Source organism: Blastomyces dermatitidis (genome assembly GCF_000003525.1).
Source record: "Blastomyces dermatitidis ER-3 genomic scaffold supercont1.5, whole genome shotgun sequence".
Taxonomy (NCBI): domain Eukaryota; kingdom Fungi; phylum Ascomycota; class Eurotiomycetes; order Onygenales; family Ajellomycetaceae; genus Blastomyces; species Blastomyces dermatitidis.
This window is the reverse complement of record NW_025544778.1, coordinates 5346382-5369712: the sequence shown is the minus strand read 5'-3', so window position 1 is coordinate 5369712 and position 23331 is coordinate 5346382. Positions and strand designations below refer to the sequence as shown.

At 37.5% G+C, this 23331-nt stretch overlaps 4 protein-coding genes across 4 annotated transcripts; 2 read left to right on the top strand and 2 right to left on the bottom strand.

The window, feature by feature from the left end:
• Nucleotides 1-4143: 4143 nt before the first annotated feature.
• On the top strand, nt 4144-7575 carry BDCG_17161 (uncharacterized protein; the record flags this gene model as incomplete). The annotated part of the gene is made up of 5 exons (XM_045426309.1): nt 4144-4156; nt 4325-4476; nt 4583-4706; nt 4807-4998; nt 5078-7575. The coding sequence occupies 5 exons, from the start codon at nt 4144-4146 to the stop codon at nt 7573-7575; spliced, it is 2979 nt and encodes a 992-aa protein (XP_045281335.1).
• Nucleotides 7576-7648: 73 nt separating this feature from the next.
• Nucleotides 7649-8574, top strand: BDCG_17160 (uncharacterized protein; the record flags this gene model as incomplete). Its single annotated transcript, XM_045426308.1, has 2 exons — nt 7649-8374; nt 8545-8574. 2 exons carry the CDS (start codon nt 7649-7651, stop codon nt 8572-8574), a joined length of 756 nt encoding a protein of 251 aa, XP_045281334.1.
• A 441-nt stretch (nt 8575-9015) lies between these two features.
• On the bottom strand, nt 9016-11491 carry BDCG_05635 (uncharacterized protein). Its single transcript, XM_045421325.1, has 3 exons — nt 11066-11491; nt 10688-10967; nt 9016-10600 (listed from the first exon to the last, which is right to left on the bottom strand). The coding sequence occupies exons 1-3, from the start codon at nt 11139-11141 to the stop codon at nt 10483-10485; spliced, it is 474 nt and encodes a 157-aa protein (XP_045277234.1). The 5' UTR covers nt 11142-11491; the 3' UTR covers nt 9016-10482.
• A 3674-nt stretch (nt 11492-15165) lies between these two features.
• On the bottom strand, nt 15166-18911 carry BDCG_05633 (O-acetylhomoserine (thiol)-lyase). The gene is made up of 6 exons (XM_045421324.1): nt 18407-18911; nt 18250-18304; nt 18116-18199; nt 17673-18032; nt 16881-17444; nt 15166-16789 (listed from the first exon to the last, which is right to left on the bottom strand). The coding sequence occupies exons 1-5, from the start codon at nt 18457-18459 to the stop codon at nt 17061-17063; spliced, it is 936 nt and encodes a 311-aa protein (XP_045277233.1). The 5' UTR covers nt 18460-18911; the 3' UTR covers nt 15166-16789; nt 16881-17060.
• Nucleotides 18912-23331: the final 4420 nt, after the last annotated feature.

Below are 23331 nucleotides of genomic sequence, written 5' to 3'. Positions count from 1 at the left end.
TATCTTTTTAAGATGTTCTAGAACTACACTGACATAATAACTATGAATTACTTCATAGACAGAATTATCACACTCTGAAGAAGTCTGCACTTCTTATCAGTTTTTAGACATGCTATCAGATATGATTCAAAGATTGCTTAAGTCAGTGTACAATTACAGATGTACACTGACTTCTTATATATTGTAATATTATACACTAATTTAATTAGCAGCTGCTATGGCCCCTTTACACTCATACGCGTATGCTAGTAGTTCGGAAGCGGCCGCGTTATTATCCGACGGTTGTACGTTCTTCCGAATCACATAAGTGTTCTTTCAGTGCTTTTGTATTTAATTCTATAGATGTTGAAATTGTATGAGTTTCTTATTATAATAATTATTGAATCTCTTTATATTAACATTGTTAAGTTGCATGTATATCAGCTATTTATTATTATTATAATTTCAATATTACTCAGAGTCACTGTAATATTATATCTATACTCACATTTAAAAGTTCTCTTATATTATTATTAGACATGATTATATTATTTATCAGATATATGTAGACTGACTGTCAGAATCATAAATTTCACGTTTAATCTCATTTAATCTGATCTCATACATTTCTTGATGTGAATCCCGCTGGGACTAGCTATTAAAAAAACATGTAAAGTAACTATATATCAGATCTTAAAATGAAATCATGACTTGAAAAAAATAAGAAAGTGATCTCATTTGATTTCATTTAGTCTCATTCTTGATATAAAGGTACTATTTTTAGACATTTTAAGGTTTTTTTTAGACTATTTTTAATTTTTTAAAAAGTAACACTTTTTGATAACACTTAAATAAGATTTAAAGTCATTTAAAGCAATAAAAATAATTTAAATTGAGAAGTGAAAATCATAATCTTATTTGAAAAATATAATAAGAGTAGATAGTAAGTCTCACTGAGACAGTATAAGACTACTATCTAATATTAAAACTGTGTAATGAGATCAGTCAAATTGATAATAAGACTATCAAAAACTCTGGTTCTAGTCTCAGACACGGTTACATAGTCAGTCTAGATATATAATATCTGTAAAAGTGTAATTATATGAATATCTCATATATCTGAGATGTCAGAACTCTCAGATCTTTTACTAATATTCTCTTATAAAATCTTACTCTCTTTATAAGATCTTATTACAGAGTCAGAGTGACTGATGAGTAAGCTTCTATCTGAGAACTCAGTATTCACTTAACTATTTAACTATTTCTCTATTTCTTACACATTATTATATGTTCAGATATCTCAATGAATAATCATTTCTAATAAGAAGATAATACATGAATAATCATTTCTAATAAGAAGATAATGAATGTTTTTCTAGTATAAGAAGTCTACACTAAATAGATCAGTATAATATTTATAAGTCTTATATAACAAGGAGAAAAATGTTAGAGAAGAAAAGAAAGAGAAAGTGTGAGAATCAGTGATCAGAGTGAATATTTATACATGTATGAAATAATGTACATAGTGAAGCTTCAGAGTGAAAGAATCTATATATATTTATAATAGCTGAGAATTGATGATTGAGAATAGCTGAGAATCAGAGTATATGTATTCAAGAATGAAGTGATTGAAATCTGTAAAGTGTAATGAAATAGTCTATATAATTAATCAGACGCAGTCTGCTACAGTTTTATTTGATCTAGTCTCATACATTTCTTGATGTGAATTTCACTAGAAATAATCATTAAAAAAACATGTAAAGTGACTATTCATCAGATCTTAAAATAAGATTATGACTTAGAAAAAATAGAAATGTGATCTCATTTAATCTCATTTAGTCTCATTCTTAGTATAAAGTTACTATTTTTAGATATTTTAAGGTTTTCTTTAGACTATTTTTATTTTTTTAAGAAGTAACACTTTTTGATAACACTTAAATAAGATTTAAAGTCATTTAAAGCAATAAAAAGAATTTAAATTGTGAAGTGAAAATCATAATCTCATTTGAAAAATATGATAAGAGTAGACAGTAAGTCTCAATAAGATAGTATAAGACTACTATCTAATCTTAAAACCATGTAATGACATTAATTAAATTAATAATAAGAGTATTAAATATTCTGATTCTGATCTCAGACACAGTTACACAGTCAGTCTACTTTATACTATCTGAAATAGCAGCTTTTAACTGATAAGAACTACATATCTGTAACTCTATTACTTAAATCTCACTTCTAAAAAGAAGAGATTAATGTAGCAGACTATATCTAATTAATAGATTATTTTATTATACTTTATAGATTTCTGCTGAAAGCTTTAATTCTCAGTTATTAATTCTTAACTAAGAAACTTATAAAGTTTCTATTCTCTCATTTCAAAGCTTTATCTTATATATGTATAAATATTCACTTTAATTACTAACTCTTGCACTTTCTCTTCTTTTCTTCTTTAACATTTTCTATTTTTATTATATTAGTTCTATATCTAATACTAATTCTTTCAGTGTAGACTTAATACAAATATAAATCTACTGATCAGTGAATTCAGAGAAAATGAAATATCTCTAGTAAAAAGTAAAAGTCTTTCTAAAAAAGATAAACTACTCTTATTAAAATATTAATACAATGTTTTTTAAAAGAAAAAACATGCTATCTAAGCTATAATCTGTAAAATAGTTAAAGGTTGTATTAATAGATCTATCTTTAAAGAGCTTAATATAGTAATTAATCACATGATCTAGAGAGATTATCACAGTTAATAGCTGTAACAGCTGTAATAACTAACATATATAACATAGTATGAAATCATATTACAGAGTATTAAGTAATACATGCTATGAATACAAAGATTAAAATAATGCATTGTGTATTATACAATAGTCTCAGAGTCAGATTGAAAGAGAAGTATAATTTAAATTAATTAAATATAAGATTCTTATTCTTAACTGAGATAGAAATTAAATACTTAATAGACTTTCTATCAGAAACTTAAGCAGCTATAAGAAAATGACTAAATTTAGAAATATCTGAATATGAAGAGATAAAAATTAATCAGATATAATCTGTTAAAACAGCTATATACTATCTTTTAATAATTTTATTTTATTATAGTCTCTCTTTACTTTTTCTTTTCTTTTCTATTCTTTTCTATTTACTGATTTAATATAACTATTATTAAGACTTTATTCTCTTTTCTTTTATTATAATATTTTCAAATAATTTCAAAGTATCAGAAGGTGTTAAAATACTGTAATTTATAAAAAGTTTTTATATTCTGAGCTGGAATTTTCTGATTTTACATATCTGAAATTAGTAAATGTATCATAGTTAACTTTATAAATATTAAAAAAAAAACTCTGAGAACTAAAAGTTCTTAAATAGATGTTATAGTATCTGACTGTATACATCTATAATTAAAGAATAATAATAATAATAATAATAACAAAGATTAAAAATGAATATAAAGAAATGTATAAGAAATGTAAATACTGTAAAGAATGTATAAAAAGTGCAGAATGAAAAAAGAATAAATATTTGAAAATTAATCTGAGCTATATAAGTCAGAACATTTAAATATTTTAATGAAGTGTATGTGATGTTATATTACAGTGTTTTTTACATGGAAAAGTTGGTTTTTTTATAACATTAAGAGATTTCATTGTAGTAATCATGAAATGGTGTGAAAACAAGTGTTGAGTGATTTGATTACATTAAGTTACTAGTTACAGAGTACACTAGCACAATTCAGGTTTGCTGACTGTTTCAATGTTGCTCCGGCTCAACTGCGCCTGAGTTAACTACCTGTTTGGTACGTGCCTCACCACCGCAGCCGCTGTCGTCTCATATATATCACAGCCAGATGCTCCACTTGCATAAGTGAAGCATTGATTAATTCCCCCCTATCTGCCTTCGGTTTTTGTTATTGCGCTCCTCTATCCACGCCACCCTCCCATCCATCTTTCTCGGGTGGCTCTCCACCCCCTGATTCTCATTACGCGGTTCCTTTTATTCCATGCTATCCGCCAATTCCGTGATCTACCCCGGGCTCTATCTTCCCCGACTGCGCATACGAAAAAGCAAAACATATCAGCTGTGAAAAAAGCACTCGCGGAAATACACTGTTTATGGGAGAGATCGAATAAAAAGGGGTGCTGATTTGACACCATGACGGACGGAGGTGAGTGAGATCGCATAGCATCCCGACATACCTACGTCCTGCCCGTATGAACACTTGTTATCAGCGCATGACAACATGTCGTTTATATCTACGCCCTACATCTTATTTCTAGCTCTTCCTACAGTGTGCTGACGAATCTCCTGTTTGTTTTGCCTCTTCATAATGCAGGCCATCCGAACCTGAACCTGACGCCGGAGGAGAAGCGCGTGTTTTATAAACTGTTCCAAGTAGCAGATAAGACGAATCTCGGCGTCGTGACTGGTGAAGTGGCCGTTTCCTTCTTTGAGAAGACCAGTCTCCCGCCGGAGACATTGGGTTTGGTAAGTTTTCTGTGAAAGTCATACAGATCCGGAAGGGGGAGAAACGTAGATTGAATATTCTGACTTTTTTTTTTGTTTTTCTCTTTTGTGTCGGGGTGGAATGTAGATATGGCAAATTGCAGATACACAGAACCGTGGACTTCTTACCCCGTCTGGGTTTGGAGTAGTTATGCGATTGATCGGACATGCGCAGGCGGGCCGCGCCCCGACAGAAGAATTGGCTCTTCAGCGTAAGTCGACCCATCCCCCTCATCTTCTTTGTTCTCACAAGGCATCATCGTCATTCACACTTGTCTGCTTTGAGGCTTACTTGGCTTTCCCCCAATTCAGCCGGTCCTCTACCAAAATTTTCGGGCTTGAGCAAAGATATTATGGAGCCTACCCCGCAGGCTCCGCCGCCTATCGCATCCAGCCCTCCCCCCGGAGCCGGCCCCGTTAGGGTCCCGCCGTTGGTCCCCGAGGATGTTACAAAGTTCACCTCCCTGTTTGAGAGATCGGAGGTTCAGAATGGGCTCCTCTCAGGTACTTAATTTTTTCGAAAGCCAGTCCCTGGGTAGGTTGGACCGAACACAGAAGCTTACAACACACGGACAAAATACAGGTGAACATGCGAAACAGATATTCGAACGAGCAAGACTGCCGAACGAAATTTTGGGTAGAATCTGGAATTTGGCTGATACGAAACAGCGAGGCGCGTTGGATGCGACAGAGTTCATTATCGCCATGCATTTGTTAAGCGCGTACAGGAATGGTACGATGAGAATATTACCGCAGAGCTTACCTCCAGGTTTGTACGATGCAGCTGCTCGGCGTGGAGGAGTCCGCACATCGACCAGCTCGCGATCGTCCTCAGACATACCTCCCGTACCCGCAATTCCAAAGCAGTTCAGCGGATCGGGAACCCAGCGAGCTCAAAGCCCACTCAACCGGCCGCCACAGTTCCAGTCAACCATTCCCACGCAGTCCACTGGTGGTGATTGGATGATCACCCCACAAGAAAAAGTGCACTTTGATACGGTGTTTGGAACTGTTGATAAAGCGAACCTGGGATACATTACTGGCGATCAGGCTGTTGAATTCTTCACTAATGCGCAGTTGCCGGAGGAAACGTTGGCTTCTATTTGGGACCTGGCTGATATCGATTCTGACGGGCAGCTGAGCAAGGATGAGTTTGCTGTTGCCATGTACCTGGTTCGGCAACAGCGCACTACCCGAGAACCTTTACCGCAAGCATTACCCCCAGCTTTGATTCCTCCAAGTATGCGACGCCAAGTTCCACCTCCAGCTCCAGCAGCTGGAATTGTCCCCCAAAATACAGCCCAACGCTCCGCGGCAGAGGATTTATTCGGACTCGACGTTTTCGGAGCCCCGGTCCAAGTGGCACAGACTACAGGTGGCTCGAATCCTGCTCTCCAGCCTCCGTCATCACTCACTCAGTCGCCGCTTAGCGCGAGTGCGACGTCAACATTCAAGCCCTTCGTCCCCTCCTCAAGTTTTGGGCAGAGCCTTACCCCACATACCACTGGCTTGCCGAACGCACCGGTACAACAGCGATCTCCACCACCGTCTGCAGATGATTTGTTGGCGAATGTAGATGTTGAAGCGAGCAAGAAGCTATCCCAGGAATCTGTAGATTTAGCCAATCTCTCCAATCAGATCGGTAGCTTGTCGAGAGAGATGCAGAACGTGCAGGGGAAACGTGCGGCAGCGGAACAGGATCTAGCCCAAAACAGTCAACAGAAGAAGGACTTCGAGGCTCGCCTTGCGCAGGCAAGAGCAATGTATGAGCAGGAAGCAAAGGATTTCAAGGCTCTAGAAGATCGATTAACAGCGTCTCGCACGGAAACAAAAAAGCTTCAGCAAGATTTTGCCTTGATCGAGGCTAGCCGCCAGGATCTGCAAAACCAGTATAACCAAGTGAATGCTGCCCTGGACGCTGACCAACGTGAGAATGCTAGTCTCAAGGAACAAATCCGGCAGGCTAACGCACAAGTTAGTCAATTGAAGCCGCTTCTAGATAAAGCCCGGTCCGCGGCTCGTCAACAGAAGGGCCTGGTAGCCATTAACAAAAAACAGCTTGCGACTATTGAGGGTGAGCGGGATCGAATCCAGGGTGAAATCGATAGTACGACTATGGAGGTAGACGAGTTACAGCGTCAAGCATCTGAACTACCATCGTCTGCTTCGCAACCTCCTCCTATCGCCAGCCCTGCTCCTTCAACTGCGAGCCAAACAAACCCGTTTTTCCGACGAACCGCAAGTGTATCCGATAATTCATTTTCTCCTCCACCGCCATCATCATCTTCTCAAGAACCCTCAAAAGACGCTCAGAGTGTGTTTGACAATGTATTCGGACCATCGTTCACCGTGCCTTCAACCTTCACTCCACCACCGCCGACGACTTTCCGAACGGAGTCGCCAGCCCAACAAACTCCACTGGCGGCTGGTCCCGCTAGGACGTCGGATACGTCCGGCACGCTCACACCATCAGCTTCCCCCAGCTCAGCCGAACCCCCTCCTCCCCCACAATCTCGGCAGATTTCATCCAGCCAGCTTCCTATTGAAGGCCACCAGACATCTGAAGCTTCTTCGGTCAGGCCCTCCCCGCCCACTAGCCGATTTGGGACTTCGGTAACCTCGGAGCCTGATACAAGCTCGTCAGCAAAATCTCCATTTGAGAGTGAAGATCCAAAGCCTGAGACGAAACTTGAGAAACCGTCTAGCGATTCCGACGGAAGCACAAGCCAAACCGGACAAGAAGCCGAGGTGTCCAATATTCCTGGTTTCTTCCCCGTAAAGTCAGCGCAAGCCGCATCTACAAAGAAGGATGCCAGTTTTGACGAGTTATTTGGCGGCATCACGCATGCGCGGTCCCCGTCTCAGAAGGCCAACGACTTTGAAGAGGCGTTTGCGCAAATGAAAGTGAAAAACGGTGGTGATTCTGGGTTCCCCGAAGTAGCTGGTGGGAAGTCAAAGGAAGGAGCCAGCGAGTTCCCTCCCATACGAGAGCTTGATGACGATGACGACAGTACAGATAGCGAAGCTGCCAAGGGGTTCGATGATGACTTCTCGCCAGTTTTCACCGCCACGACAAAATGAACAAGTTTCCCGGGGCATCTCGTCGCCTCACCCATTCCCGCCTCCGTCATCGCAGAGTACATCGCCTCCTGAAATGAATGGCCAGGGCCCCTCTAAGGAGAACTCCCGAGCTGAGGCCCCTACATCAAATAGGTTGACACACATGGGAAAAGACAGCACCGGAGCCTCTCAGCCAACTCTACCAGGCAAGAAGCCCACAACGCCCGATTTTGAGGCTGCATTTGCCGGTTTAGAGCTTGCTCCCGCGAAGGAAGCGGACGATGATGACGAAGACGATGATGACGACGACGACGACGACGACTTCGAATCTCCCTTCAACAAGGATTCCTCGAACTTCGACATGACATTCGACTCACCGGGCTTACCATCTAAGTCCAGCACAATCGCCAATGCCACCACAGGCGCAAGTTCCGGCAACAACACAACGAACGCCGATTTTTTCACCTTCGACAACAACCAGCAACAACAACTACAACAATCAAGTCTATCAGCGCCCGCTGCCGGAACCGCCCCGCAGGACTGGGACGCGCTCTTCTCCGTCCTAGACAGCTCAAAAGTTGCTAAATCTCCTAAAGAAACAAACAAGCCCACCTCGTCCGAAGGAGGACAGCCATCATCCGATTCTGCAGCCCTATCCTCCTTCCCACAACCTCCAGGCAAGGAAGCCAAGCCGCCCGGATGGGCGCTGAGTGCTGATACAGGCGAGGATGATATGATATTACAGCGGTTAACGGGGATGGGGTATCCGCGGGACGAGTCGTTGGCGGCGCTGGAGAAGTTTGACTATAATCTTGATAAGGTGGGTTGACACCCAACAACATATGCAATGTCCCTTCCCGATGCCTTTTGTTGTTTGTTCTTTTGTGCTTTTTAATATATATATATATATATTCAAAAAAACATAACAACATGGATGGATGGCTGAGTGTGTTTCGTCTCGATTGTTGTTTTTTTTTTCTACGACTATAGGCGGCCGATTTCCTCGCGTCGAAGTCATAAGAGTTTTGTGCGCATGCATCGACGATGTATGCGTTTTGCCTAGCAAACTGAGCCAGGGTTGGGATTAGGATTGGGATTTGGGGGTTGGGGATTTGAAGAATAATTTATTATTTAGCTGGCTGTATATCAGGTTGATCATTGGGGCCAACGGAACTGAATGGGTGTTGGGATGGGACGAGTGAGTCGCGTAGGAGATGCAGAAGAGAAAGAAGAGGGGTAGGTTGTTTATTCCAGATATGCTGTGTTGACGTGTAATAGATATAGGAATTTGTATTTGAATTGATTAATTTGACAGGAGCAATCACCCAATTTATGTAGCTACCTACCTGGCTTTCTCATGTGTGAGTTATGTTATTTTGGATTTACTTTTCCCAATGAGTTAGCTTTTTATTCAATATCACAGCACTGATTATTTAATAGAAAGAAGAAATTTATTTTGGGCTTTGATTCAAAAAGATCATTTGACATGGAATTAATAAACATAATAATATATTACATTAGAATATGCTTCCCTTCATAATGCATCTGCCTCCTACAGGCCTGAGCACTCAGGGAGCAGGGAATATTCATCACTGCAGAGCCTTGTACATTACATGTTTTCCTATCCGTGCAGGGATCATTGAAGGAGCACTTGAGGGTGTTTTGCATTTGAGGTCATGACACTTTACATGCATGTGGTGTATGCAAGAAAGAAAAAGACACTGCTTTGCATGATGAAAGATGATAGATAACTGAAGGACTTAAAAGAGAAGATGAAAAGGAGTTCTCAATTGCAGTGAAAGAATAAAAAATCAAAAATCAAAAATCATGCATGAATAGTTTGATATCAGTTCTTTTCTTACAGACTGCATGGGATAGTTATATCTGATGTTGAAAAACTGCACACAGGGCAGGTTGCAAGCAAGCAAGCAAGGTGAGAACTAACTCAGAAGAAATACATATATGGAGTACTAATAGTATGTACAGAGGCATAAAATTCCTTCCCTTCATTATTCCACACTGGTTTCTCATATAAGCAGCTTGCATGTGTATACAGATATATAGCGTTAACTACCTAATAATAGCCCAACTACGCAAAATTCAGTAACGGGGAAAAACAAAAAAAAAAAAAAAATTCGAATAGGAAAGGGCTGTGAACATAAACTGGGAAAAGTTCAGCATTTGGGGGTTCATTATATATTTACGTGGTTATGTAGATAAAAAAGGAGCGGAGTAGAAGACATGGTAAAACTCGTGAGCTGGCTGGGGTATATTTCCATCCACAACATTGATGATAATAATAGGTAGGTAGGTAGGTAGGTGAGCGGTGGGAAAATAAATAAGTAAAGAAATAAGAGTTAAAACCAGGGTGAAAAAGGGCTCAGTGGAATGGGATAGAAAGGATTCGCAGGCATCGTTTAAAACATGAATAACATGGGTATCGGGGGGAAAGAAACAGAGAAAAGAAAAAAAAAAAAACAAATTTCCAGCCATATTTCATCTTCCATATTCATATCCCACCCATACCCATATCCATCGTCATAGTATCATTATCGATTTGAAAATGATGAATAAACCATACGTCCACTGCACCGCACCCATAAATAGCTAATATCAAATATATATATATATATTTTTTTGAAAAGCCGAACACGGCCCGTCCGGGTTTCCGTCATGGAGTTCCCTTCTGTTGGGAAAGGGAACAATTTCGCGTGAAGTGTGACTTGTGAGTGGGGAGCAAAATGGCAAAAATGGGCGAAAAACTTGGAAGAGGTGGGGCGGGGGTTCGAGGTGATCCCGGGTTCGGTTCGCCCGAGGGCAAAAAAATTTGTTGGTCTTTCCCAAGTTTGGGGGTTTTTTTTTTTTTTTTTTTTTTTTTTTTTTTTTTTTTTTTTTTTTTTTTCAGTATTATTTTATTATTTTATCTTTTTATACGCCTGGATGCGCCTGCATGTCGACCGCGGCTTCGGGCTTTGGGGTGCTATCGCCACCACCACGCAGGATGGGGAGGACGACGACGAGGACGGTCGTGGCGACGAAGAGGAGCCTGGAATTTACATTAGCATGAATATATATATATATATATCCTATATCCAAGAAAGAAAAACAAAAAAAAAAAAAAAAAAAAACCAACCACTCAAACGCGCCAAACACCGTGGCAGCCTGCAAGCCCTTGCAGACGGATGAATGCCTGCACACCGAGGTGGGCGGCAGCACGGCGGCTACGGCGATGAAGCCTGCGAACCAGAAGAGCAGGGTGACGGCCTCGACGGCGATGAGGGCGTACTTGTGCGCGAACTTCTGGAGGTAGAGTGGCGCGAGGACGAGATACGGGACGGCGATGATGAAGGTCCAGATTGAGTCGAAGAGGAGGAAGTTCGTTTCGTCGGAGTTGCCGCGGGTGCGGTTGACGACTGGTTGGGGTTTGTTAGTTATATCATATAATCATATATATATATATATTATATATATTATATATAGTTAATGTGAATGGAGCTGAAGCTGAACATACCCCATCCAGTCAGGCCAAGGATGATGATGGCCAGGACGACCTGAGCGCCTCGTAGGCCGACAATGATGTTCTGCATGGCGGAGTTGATCCTGACGTTGATATTCTCCAGTGTTTTGAGCTGTAGCTATTTATTATCCGATAGATCTGCGATACCTGAGATCTAATAATAAGAATTACTTTTCCAGTCGATCAGCTTTACGAGCGTCGAGTGAAGGTTTGATAGAGGAGGGGGGGGGGGGGGGGGGAGTGATTTTAAATAAAAAGAATTAATTTGGCGATTCTCAACCGGGCGGGTGATCGTGTTCTTCAAGAGTAAAGTAGTTCGCGGGATTGAAGGGGATTCTTATTCTTATTATTATAAATAATCTAACTCTGGGTTTCAAGAACAACAACCGCCGAGCCGATAATTAAAATAACTAATTAAGCTCAGGACCAGGAATCCAGGATCCCGCAAGGCCGCTAACTTTGTTAGTGTATTATTTAAGTTATTTATTCGTGGCGCCGGCGAAGAAATTCAAACTGGTTCCGGGGGCCGCTGGGAGGGCGATGACGTGGGAGAGGGAGGATGATGGGAATGATGGGAATGATGGGAATGATGGGAATGATGGGATACAGCCGTAATAATAATACTGGCTATTCATGGGGTATACGCTGATAACTATTAAGTTATTTATCTCATATAAAATAATTAAGTTATCAAGAAGAAGAAGAAACAGAAAAAACAAAAAAGGCAAACCCTCCCCCAGCATGACCACTGATCACTGATTACTGACCGACCATCTTCGTATAGAATCACCGCTAGGCACATCAATCACGGTCATCACCAACTTATTAACCACCACCAAAACCAGTTAACCAGTCACACTGTCCTGTACGCAGTAGTTATCCATATCACAAAAGAAGACGTAACTAACTAAGAAGTGTTGTGAAGGTTCTTGCGCCGAGTCATTGCCACCACCACCACCACCACCACCACCACTTCCACATCCACATCCAACTTCCATAGCAAGATGCATCCCATACATAACACTTTCCCGCATCTACTTCGATAGGATGCTTTGAATCCTCAGCCCAGAATTTGCCGACAAGAATGACTCCCGAAAAAATCATTGTTTCCACTGAGGCGCGATATGACGCCCACCCGATGTCTCCTTCAGGCTAGTTGTTGTGTCAGAGTCCACAGCAGTTCTAGCAGCGGAACTAGAGGTTAGTCTGGGCTAGAGGGCCATGACAGGATGGATGATTGTTGTATCCATGATCCCAGCTCCAACTTAAGAACTACTGTACTGTACTGGTGCTTGTCAGTTAATGCTTGTTGCGACCGGGGTTTATGATTCTGAAGAGCGGGAACTCGGGTCGAAAGTTGTAACGACTGTAGAATAATTAATAATAATAATAATAATAATAATAATAATAATAATAATAATGGAAGAATTACAGCGTCGAGGGAGGGGATCAGGGTCAGAGTGGATGAGGAATGAGGGTTTCTAACCACCAACACCGATTGACTGACTGACTGACTGACTGACTGACTGATCTTGTATGATCTTGTATGATCTTGTACCCCCTCAGATCAGAGGAATGTACGGAGTAAATAACTGTACTACTACTACTACTACTACTACTGTCTGACAGTGACAGACAGCTCTATCTAACACCTATGACCCCTCCTTTGTCTATAACACTAACTCTCGCATGCTTGAAACGAAACGCTGAAGAGTTCCTGCAAATCCGTCTGCTTTCTCCCCCAAAAAAGATCCCAACATCATCTTTCCATACAATCTATCCTACTTATTATTGCCAACACCAGAGGGAGGCAGTTAATTGCTGTTGTGCTAACTTATATTAAGCAGCAATCAATAACTAACTATCCACATTCATTCAATCAAGGCTTTTGAAACTCAAAAAAAATATCTTGCCAACTCCATCCTCTACTTCGTAAATAATAAATCCCCATCAGTTACTGTTAACTCACAGCGACAACGCCATGTATTCCGTAGTTAGTTTGTAATAAGTTGATAATTTGTAGTCCCGCCGTACTCACCGCCGTTCAAGCATAAAATAAAGGCTAAAAAACCCTCAGCTCAGCTGGCATTTTGGTTACTTCTTTCCGTGGTGTAAAACGCCAATTCTCAACGCCACGCGGGCTCCATGCGGGCTCCTGGAGGCTGGAGACTGAAGTGCGCGTGGTTCGTCTTCTCGTTTTCTCTAGTAGAGAGCCAAAAATGTATTGGAGGAGGAGTTTGTCGTGGTTATACGCAGCGTACGCAGTAGTGTGTGTGTGGCTGAGTCCTTTGTTTGTTATTACGCATTGCTCCAAGACAAAAAAACAACCCACGCCATTCGTCATTGCAGCCACAATTTGACGCCCGAGTGTAGCTTACTGCGTAGAAAAGGTTAGGGATTGGCTTGTTGTCCCGCGATCTCTTGATCTATTATCGGTGTGGCTGTGTCGCTCGCAACCCATTTTTGAATCTCTAGTTAACTACTAACCGTGCCATGCTTACTCACTCTCTGTAGTGAGTGCGCCACAGCGTACAGAAAACCACACTGTAAAGAAAATATTTTGAATATAGTAATCTTCAAAAATTAATTAATAATCACCACCACATCTATCTATAACATAAAGATTATCTATATACTCATTAGAAGGTGTAGAATTCACTGTAAGTTGAGATTCTATAGAATTATCTTGTTGTGGTTGAGTGACTGTAGATTTTGTAGATTTGATTCCAATCAATCAAAGAGTCTTATTGAATGTCTTTTTCATCTCATCTGCTCTACAGATTGTGATCTTGTGATTGGCATTCTTAATAGTGAGGACTCCACCTACTTGCATCTGTCTGTGAGAGGATTTGATGACCTGATGTCTATTTGCTTGATAATGATCTGCAAGTTCATCCTCACAGTGCGCATTCAATTCCACCTGGACCATGCTACCCTTGAAGATCTTGTTCAACCGCCTTGTCAAACCAGGTGTAAGGGTATCCTTCACATCTTCTAAGGCCTTGGCTGCTGCATTGATTTAGTGATGTAGTTTTGCAACTGTCTCTGGGGAGATTAATTGCAAGGAGGCAGTTGACAGTTGTCATCTTATTGAACCGCTTGATCCATTCAAATCCAATCTCATCATTTGTAAAGCCAGACTTGAATGCGGTGATGGCATAGTTGTCAGGTAAGTTGGAGTGTGTATATCAATCCTCTAGATGGACCTTTGATTTCATTATAATCAATGAATTCAATACTGTGTCATCTGCACTGACACACTCCACCACTGTTATTAACCCGCGGGAGTATGATGACTGTATGACAGAATTCATGTCTTTAAAGATGGTTATAACCCACTGTCCGTGTCCTTCTCCTTCTTGAAATCCAATCTCATCAAAGTTGTAGATATCGCAGTGAAAAAATTGATATTGATTGAAGACAGCTTCATATCAATCAAACCAGTTGATAATGAAGCTTATATCCTCGCAAGACACTTGTTTTGAATTCATGGGTTTTTGCTTGACTCATTTGTAATCTGGCAGGTGTTTGATGAATCAATATATCCACATCTTGCTTACTGTGGGAGATGCAGTCTCTGGATCTGTATGATGCTGTCTCAACATGCGATTCGCGGCAGCTTCGATATGCTCAATGGTGGATGGGCAAAAATTAATGTTCAATTGATGAATCCATATCTTAATTGCCTCTTCCTGGCTGTCATTCAATGCTCAATTCAGTGGAACCCTCATAGTCCTTGATTTCTTCCTGTTGATCCTCCCATACAAGGTGGCATATAGGACTTTGAATTCTCGCGACAGAGATGTGATTTTTAATTTTGAATTGCTTTTGTACGCGTTAACAGCTCTTTGCAACTGCTCCTCAGTGTAATTAGAAGATTTAGACATGGTTATAATTAATGATGATTATTTGAAGATGAAGAATGAAGATATTGAAAATATTTTCTTTACAGTGTGGTTTTCCGTACACTGTGGCGCACTCACTACAGAGAGTGAGTAAGCATGGCACGGTTAAGTTATCTATCGGGTGACGAGAAAATATATTCCGGATACTGAGAACAACTTCCTGTATTTCATCATTTATTGTCTTGTGTGTGCAGACAGATTAACCACAACCTCTCTCCATCAAAACCGCTTTACACAAATACAATATCAATATATATACATACATACATACATACATACATACGGCGATATCACCCAACCCTTGCAATCCCCATCACAACTTGTCACTATAACTAACTCTCCCGCGCTCTTGGGCGCAAGACTCAGCGCAAACGGGCATTGCATGGTACATGCATGATTTACTCATGAAAGCCAAGGTCTGCGATCATTGTGTCTGTTGGAGGCGTTGAATCTAGCATTCAGCAATATCATGATATGCGTGGTACGTATACTACTTCTTTAGAGAAGCCTCATTACGGGCTGGAGATCTGCTGCTAACTGCCATGGCATGCGCGGAAAGTGGTGTGATGCTGCTTTCAATGGCTGATATAGACTAGACACATTGTCTTGCGCCGGGTAGATTGCTGATTGCTTTCGATAATTATTATTTTTTTTTTTCCCTTTCTTTCCTCGCAGGTGTCGGTTGTGTTCAGGATACCTTCATTCTTTTGTGTCGTTGGGCTCAAGCGTAGCCTATGATGTCGAGGACTTCGGACTGTGCTTCGTGGAGCCAGGACATGGCATCAGCACCATGCAGTCGCAGATTGTGAACCATGAAGGGTGAAGAAGTGTCGCTCGCAAAGTTGCGAATTGGGTGTAGAACTTCACACGAGGGTAGCTCGGCTATATCAAAGGGCTCAAGGTTGAGGAGAAGGTCACCTATTTTTATATACAACATGTTTTGCCTCCACCCCGCGCCACAGTTTGTTTGTTTAAGCTGTAGAATGAAGATAAATATTAACGAGAACATTCCGTGGAGCCGGACCGTAGGGGGAGGCCTCATTAAGGTTACCCGCCAGACTCCAATATGACTGACTGGTAGGGCGTGTCAATTTCCCTGGCAGGTTATAAATAGAAAGGCAACTAGAGGACCCAATGTTCCCGCTCTGGGGATATCAGGATTACAAATTCAAGAATTAACGAATTAACTGGAGTACGCGATTACATCTACATAATATATATATACCCAGGTAGCGTAGCCATGTGCCTCCACTGGGAAAAAAAGAAGGGAAGGGGGGGGGGGGGCGCGGAGGGGATGAAAAAAAATATTCATTTCATTTCGTTTCATAACATCGTTGTAGTTACAAAATTTTACCCTCCCGTCTAACCTCCTAGTTAAACCCTCTCGAAGGTATGTATGTAGTAGCGAGCGATAACTGACTATACAGCGAGGTCCTGAAACCCCAGCACCGGAACCCCTTATATTTTCCCCAGTTCAACATTTCCCCCATTTCTATTCCACCCCGTTTCATTTTTCAAGCGTGGATAAACAATATTCTGCTGGTTAAGTAGGTGCATCGCCATCACCTCTTGATCCCGTTAGAGCTATGAAGTATATATATATGTATACTTATCTTAAGTAGTCTTGTGATTCAGGGAGCTGCTAGCCTTAAATGACTGCTCGAAATCCGCGATGATATCATCGATATGCTCAATGCCAACAGAGAAACGGATGCCGTCCTCCGTCACGCCGGATGCAATTCGCTCCTCATTGCTGAGCTGCTCATGTGTCGTTGACCAGGGGTGGATGGCTAGGGACTTGCAGTCACCGACACTGTTGTGGTTGTTACAATATCCGTTAGTTTAAATTCCGCGCTGTCAGAATATTATCGGTCATTGTTGTTTCTTGAGGGAAAAGGACGTACTTGGCAAGGTTTGAAATAAGCTTGAACCCATCGACACCTGGCTGCCAGCCTCCGCACCTCCCTTGATACCCAAACGACAACACTCCACCGAACCCGCGTTTTAGGTATTTCTTTCGCGTCTCATGGGTAGGATGGCTCTCCAGGCCCGGATACGACACCAGGAGACATTCTCATTCTTCTCTAGCCATCTGGCACGCATCGCATTGCTCGCATGTCTCTCGCAGCGAAGCGACAACGTCTCAATACCCAGTAGCAGCTGCTGCGCCGAAACGGATTCAGCGCGCTGCCGAGGTCACGCAGGACATCGAGACGGACAAAGGTAGCAAATGTAGCCGTACCGAACGTTTCCCACATTTTCAGGCCGTGGTAGCCTGGGGACGGCTCGGTGAACTGCGGGAAGCGCTTGGAGTGTTTGCCCCAGTCGAACTTGCCGCTGTCGACGACGACGCCGGCGATGGTGGTACCGTGGCCGCCGATCCATTTCGTGGCGCTGTGCACGACGATGTCCGCCCCGTGCTCGATGGGGCGTGCGAAGTATCCGCCTGCACCGAAGGTGTTGTCCACCTGTGGTCATTTCACGAGAGTTAGCTTTTTTTTTCTCTATCTCTTGCCCTTTTTTTTTTTTTTTTTTTTTTTTTTTTTTTTTTTTTTTTTTTTTTTTTTTGGATCACGGTTCAAGGAGAGAGAGGGGTGAGAATGAGAAGAGCGTGGTGGGGTGGTTTCACATTCTCTCGCTTCCACCCCGCCCCCGCCCCTTGGCTTTCCATTTTACAGGGAGCAAACAAGACGTACCACCAACGGCACCCCCTTCTCATGCGCAACCTTCGCAATCTTCTCAAAGTCGGGCACGTTATATCTCGGGTTGCCAATCGTCTCGACGTAGACCGCTTTGGTCTTATCGTCGATCTTGGACGCCAGGTCCTCGGGATCATCGCCCGTGACGAACCTGGTGGTGATACCTAGACGGGGCAGGAGGACTTTGAACTGGTTGTAGGTGCCGCCGTAGAGATTGGTGGTGGAGACGATGTTATCACCGGTGCCTGCGAGCGCAGCGATGGCCATGAACTGGGCGGATTGGCCCGACGAAGCGGCCACGGCAGCCACGCCACCTTCCAGTGCAGCTATACGCTTCTCGAAGACCTCAACGGTGGGCTGTACACATTGTTATTGGTATCGTTATTTTGCCCCACACAATTCCAAAGAAGAATGCTAGGATATAATGTATAGTCACACACATTGCCAAGGCGGCTGTAGATATTGCCCAATTCCTTGAGGCCGAAGAGTCGAGCGCCATGCGCGGAATCATTGAAGGTGAAGGACTGGCTCAAGTTAGTTGATGGACGGAGGAAAGGATTCCTGGGAGACCAACGGTAGTAGCATAGATGGGAACAGCGCGCGAGTTGGTGGCTGAATCTGGAGTATAGCTGATATGATGGCATTCATTAGTGACCTTGGGGATATATATATACAGTACATTGTGATAACTATGTTACAGGGCGGGGCTTGGAGGAGTTATTTTTACTTACCCAGCATGCAATTGCAGCGTCTCAAAGCGCTGAGTGATTTCGTCGCCGGCCATCTTGGGAATAAGACAATGACAGAGAGGTATATCAAGTACAAGGAACGAATGCGAGTTATATATCGTGATATATCGTGGTATATCGTGGTATATCAAAGTTGTGATAGGTATGGTATACAGACACGAGAGCGGGGGAGAAAGAATGAGAGAGAAAGAAAGACGATTCCGCCCCTCCAATATATAACTAGCAGACTAAATATAACTATCTCCTCAATCGCGGGGGAAGCGAGTGAAGGGAAGAAAAAAGAATGGACGGAATCAAACCGGCGTAAAATGGCGTGATCGGTGGAGATTGTGCGATCTCGGGCTGGGCAGATACCAGTTTATTCACGATTTTTGTGGGCAATTAACGGATGATGCTTTTAAAAGTAAAGTCTGCTATTCATAGGTAGCAATTAATTAGTATGAAATTGTCAACAAACTACACCTCATGTAATATATCTGAGATTCTCATCTAGATTTGATGACTCGCAGTTTATTTTTACATTCAAATCTTATACTCATATCACTATGCAAGTACTCTGTACTTGTGATGACATTTAAATCTCTCTATTTCAACAAAACTATCACTGAGATCACAGCTCTTACAAATATTTCTTCTTATTAAACTCACTTATTTTATATATGTATTCAAATGACTCTTTTAATTGTGTGACTGACTTACTTGTGAATTATATTTTATTAACTTATGTTTATTATTAACTTTATTTTAATTGTAAAAAAAACTCTATATAGTAATACAATAGTTAATAATTAGATAGTTAAAAATAACTGTTATTACTACTACTATTAATCTTCTATAATATTAAATATTAACTAAGATTTAATTCTAGTATAATAAAATCTATATTAAAATTTATATTTAAGTAAATTATATATATTTATAAATTAATACTGAAAAAGTCTGAGAAAATACTTGTTTTTTTACTTTTTTAATAATTAACTCTATTTACATTTATAATATATTTTATATTTAGTATTTTTTAAATATTATTAATTATTTATAATATTTATTTTTATTGTACAGTTTTAATTATTTAAAATATTTAAGAAATAATTTATTAAATAATAATTATTATATTAAATTAAAATATTTAAGAAATTTTATAAAATATAAATTTATAAAAAATTATTTTAAAAACTTAAATAATAAAAATTCTAACTCAGTTATAAAGAAAATTTTAAATAAAATTATTTATAAAAGTTTTAAAAAAAATATTAAAATAATAAAAATTAAAAAATAAACTTTACTTATTAAAATTAAAGTTTTAAAAATAAATAAAAAATTTTAAATTATAAAAATAATATAAATAATTATAAATTTTTTTTTTGAGATAATTCTGATATAAATGATAAATAATATTATAAAGTATATTATTAAAGTTATATAATATAATAAAAAATATTTATTTAAAAGTAAATAATATTATTAGTATTTCTCTCTTTTTTAAAATATATTTAATATTTTTTTATTTATTATAAAAAAACTGTAAGAGATTTATACTGAATAAATTGATATAATTAGACTAGTCACTGAAATTATGAATTTCATATTTAATCTCATTTAATCTGATCTTATATATTTCTTGATATCAGTCTCATCAGAACTAAGTTTTAAAAAAATCTGAAAATGAATTATTTCTGAGAAAAATGATGTGAAAAATAATCAGATTTAATTCAAGAACAGTGAAATAAGAGTAATTTCTTAGAATAAACTATAAAAGATAATTATTCTTTCAAAATCAGAATAAGACTGAGACTGAAAATTAAATTCAGTCTTATTCAGTTCATTCAGTGATTACTTCTATAATCAGAATTTGATAATAATTATTAATAATATTTATGAAATAATTAAATACATTCTTGTATAAATTTATTCTTCACTTTCTCATGAAAACTACACTTCTCTGATATACTATGATCAGAGATATTAAACTGTCTAATAATTTCATATTTTATAATTATGAGTTTTTTAATTATTTCTTCTTATAATTGTCTTTAATAATAGTAATAAATATCTTAGCTTGAGTTGAACTTTCACTTCATTCTTATCTCTGTCAATGAAATTATCAGAATATTATATATTATCAGTATAATAGTTAAATATATACTCTCAATAATTTTTCATAACTCTAGAATTGATTTAATGTATAAATTTATTAAATTATCTTAAAGATAGTAATTAAATTCAGTTTTACAAGTATGTAGTTTTGCCTGATTTTCAGTTATAATCAATGTATATAAGTTCTATTTTAAAGTTAGTATTATAGTTCTATATAATATGAAGTATTATCAAAGATTATTACTTACTAGAGAATTATATTACACTGTCTTTATATCTTTAATATCTGCTTATTCAAATCTCTGATAGTTGACATTGTAGTAGTCTCAGACTAATTTAATATATAAGTCTCATTTCTTCTCTGTTCAATCTTGAGAAGTGTAGATATTAACTTGATAAAAGAGATCTAGTAGAGCTGCTATAGTATAGTACTCTGTAAAAGATTGTTCAGTTTTACTGTAGTAATATATCAGTTTATTTCTTATAGTAATAATAGTCTGCACTATAATATTATCTCAGACTGAATTTCTTTTTAAGTGATTCAACTGCTTCTCAAGATAAGTAAATAATTTGAGTGATTAACTGCTCTAAGATAAGTAAATAAACTATTATACACTTATCAGACTGACTGTAGTATTGATATATAAGTGATTAAGACTGTCTTTATTATTTTATAAAACTGAAACAGTAAATTAATTATATATTTCAACTAAGTTCACTTTATATTAGGAAAGTTTTAATATCTGAATCTTTTTCTGATCAGAGTGTTATACTTAATAATTAATTATCTGATACAATTGAAGAGCTTAAATAGTTATCTTATATATTAAACTTCATTATATTCTAATATTCTGTATTATATTCAGTGATGTAACTGATTTGTTTATTTATTAAATATCATAAAATTACTATTATTATTTAGAGAAGATATAAATTATATTAATAATGTTTTAAATCTGTGATATTTAAATTATTAGTTAATCTATTCAAAATTAACAGTAGTGTTACTAAAAAGTATTACTAAAAAACAATATTAAAAAGTGTTATTAAAAAATATTATCTTTTATAAAGTAAATGTAAAAGTTACTTAAATAATCACTTTTATCTTATTCTTATTTCAAGAATCAGTTATCTTATTATTCTTTATCTTGATATTAAGATTCTTTATCAGTGTTTGTATTACAAGTTAAATCATATGAGTAATATAGAGAATATAACCTTATTTATCATTTCAGAAATACAAAGTCAATTTTTACTTCAAGCTGTTCACTATAGTGTAGTTATTCATAGTATTATCAGTTATAATTATAAGAAGACTGAGACTAATATCTCAATAGTTATTTTTAATCACAGTTATTAATATCTCTGTTATATAATTCTTAGTATGACTACTGATTAATGATTTAAATTCAATTAATATCTCTTAATAAGTTCAGTTCTTATTAATATAATAATATATAACTCTTATAAATGTAAGATTATTTATACTAGTTCATATATTCACTGTAAGAGACACTCTTTGATAATTCTTCAACTCTGATTCTAGATATTATATATTAACTTTGTAGTATATCTTGAGATTGAACTGAAGACAGAATTAATGTGAAATATAAAGATTTGAATTAAGTATTTAAAGAAGTATTCAGAATTCAGAGTTTTCAATTGATTAAAGAGAAAGATTCAGAAATATATATATATGAAGTAATTATTTATAAAAGTTATTAAATAAGAGTTATGAAATCAGAGTACTGATATATGATTATTTTCATATAATTTTCTTCAAATTAGAAAGTTAGTATTATTAAAAATCATTATCTGATAGAGTAACTTATCAGCTCAGTAGTAATTTTCTAATTATTTTTCTTTTATTATCTACATTCTGATTACTTCAGATATTGAGAAATTTCCTCAGAGTTATAATTAATTTATAATAAATATTTCTGAATAAAGTTACAGTAATTATAGTAAAGAGATAACTCTTCAGTAATCTATAATATAATCTATTAATAATTATTTCATAGTTCATCTCAGTGTTTATATTGAGTTTTTCATAAATATCATGATCTGAAATCAGATGTGAAGAATGAAGTGATTATTCATTATAATTAAAAGAGAGTATTCTGTGTTAAATTATAAATAATATAGACTTTGTAATTCACAGTGATTTCTTAAAGAGTTTGTGAATCTTCAATAGAAGTAAAAGAAGTGAAAGAAGTAAATTCAAAAGATATAATAATAATTTAAGAAAGATAATAATTTATTTTCAATAACTGATCACTGATGTGTATAAGAAGAATTAATATAAGAGAAAATAATCTTCTTTCTTAGCTTAGTTATAATTTTAGTATTAACTCAGATTGAATATCATTGATATATAAAAGTAAATAAATAATCTTGAGTAATCTCTATTATATTTCTTAAAATATATTAATATTATGAAAGAGAGTGTTATCAAATTACATTATTAGATAATATCATTAAAAATATATTAATATTATGAATATCAATGTTGAAAAAATGTTAATACTTATACATTATAGTGATATGATAGTTGAATATATATATATATATTATTTCTGATATTGATAACTTGTATAATAATTTTTGAAAACTCAAAATTAATTTTAATTATTAATCAATAGTTACAAACTTATAACTAATTAATATAAAAAGAAAAAAACTTTTTCTACTTATTATCTTTCTTCTCTTTCTCATTCTTCTTATTATTTTTTATAATTCACTTTTCATTCTCATTCTTCTTCTTCTTCTTCTCATCTGAGATGATAATCATCTTAATATCTCTCTCTACT

Excerpts from the sequence above, each read along its gene's own strand:
- BDCG_05635 (XM_045421325.1), bottom strand. The coding sequence starts at position 11,141 with ATGCAGAACATCATTGTCGGCCTACGAGGCGCTCAGGTCGTCCTGGCC. Across the intron at positions 10,968-11,065 it reads CCTTGGCCTGACTGGATGGG|TCGTCAACCGCACCCGCGGC; the intron begins GTATGTTCAGCT and ends AACCCCAACCAG. Across the intron at positions 10,601-10,687 it reads GTGTTTGGCGCGTTTGAGTG|GCTCCTCTTCGTCGCCACGA; the intron begins GTTGGTTTTTTT and ends TGTAAATTCCAG.
- BDCG_05633 (XM_045421324.1), bottom strand. The coding sequence starts at position 18,459 with ATGGCCGGCGACGAAATCACTCAGCGCTTTGAGACGCTGCAATTGCAT. Across the intron at positions 18,305-18,406 it reads ACGCTGCAATTGCATGCTGG|CTATACTCCAGATTCAGCCA; the intron begins GTAAGTAAAAAT and ends CCATCATATCAG. Across the intron at positions 18,200-18,249 it reads TTCCCATCTATGCTACTACC|TCCTTCACCTTCAATGATTC; the intron begins GTTGGTCTCCCA and ends AACTTGAGCCAG.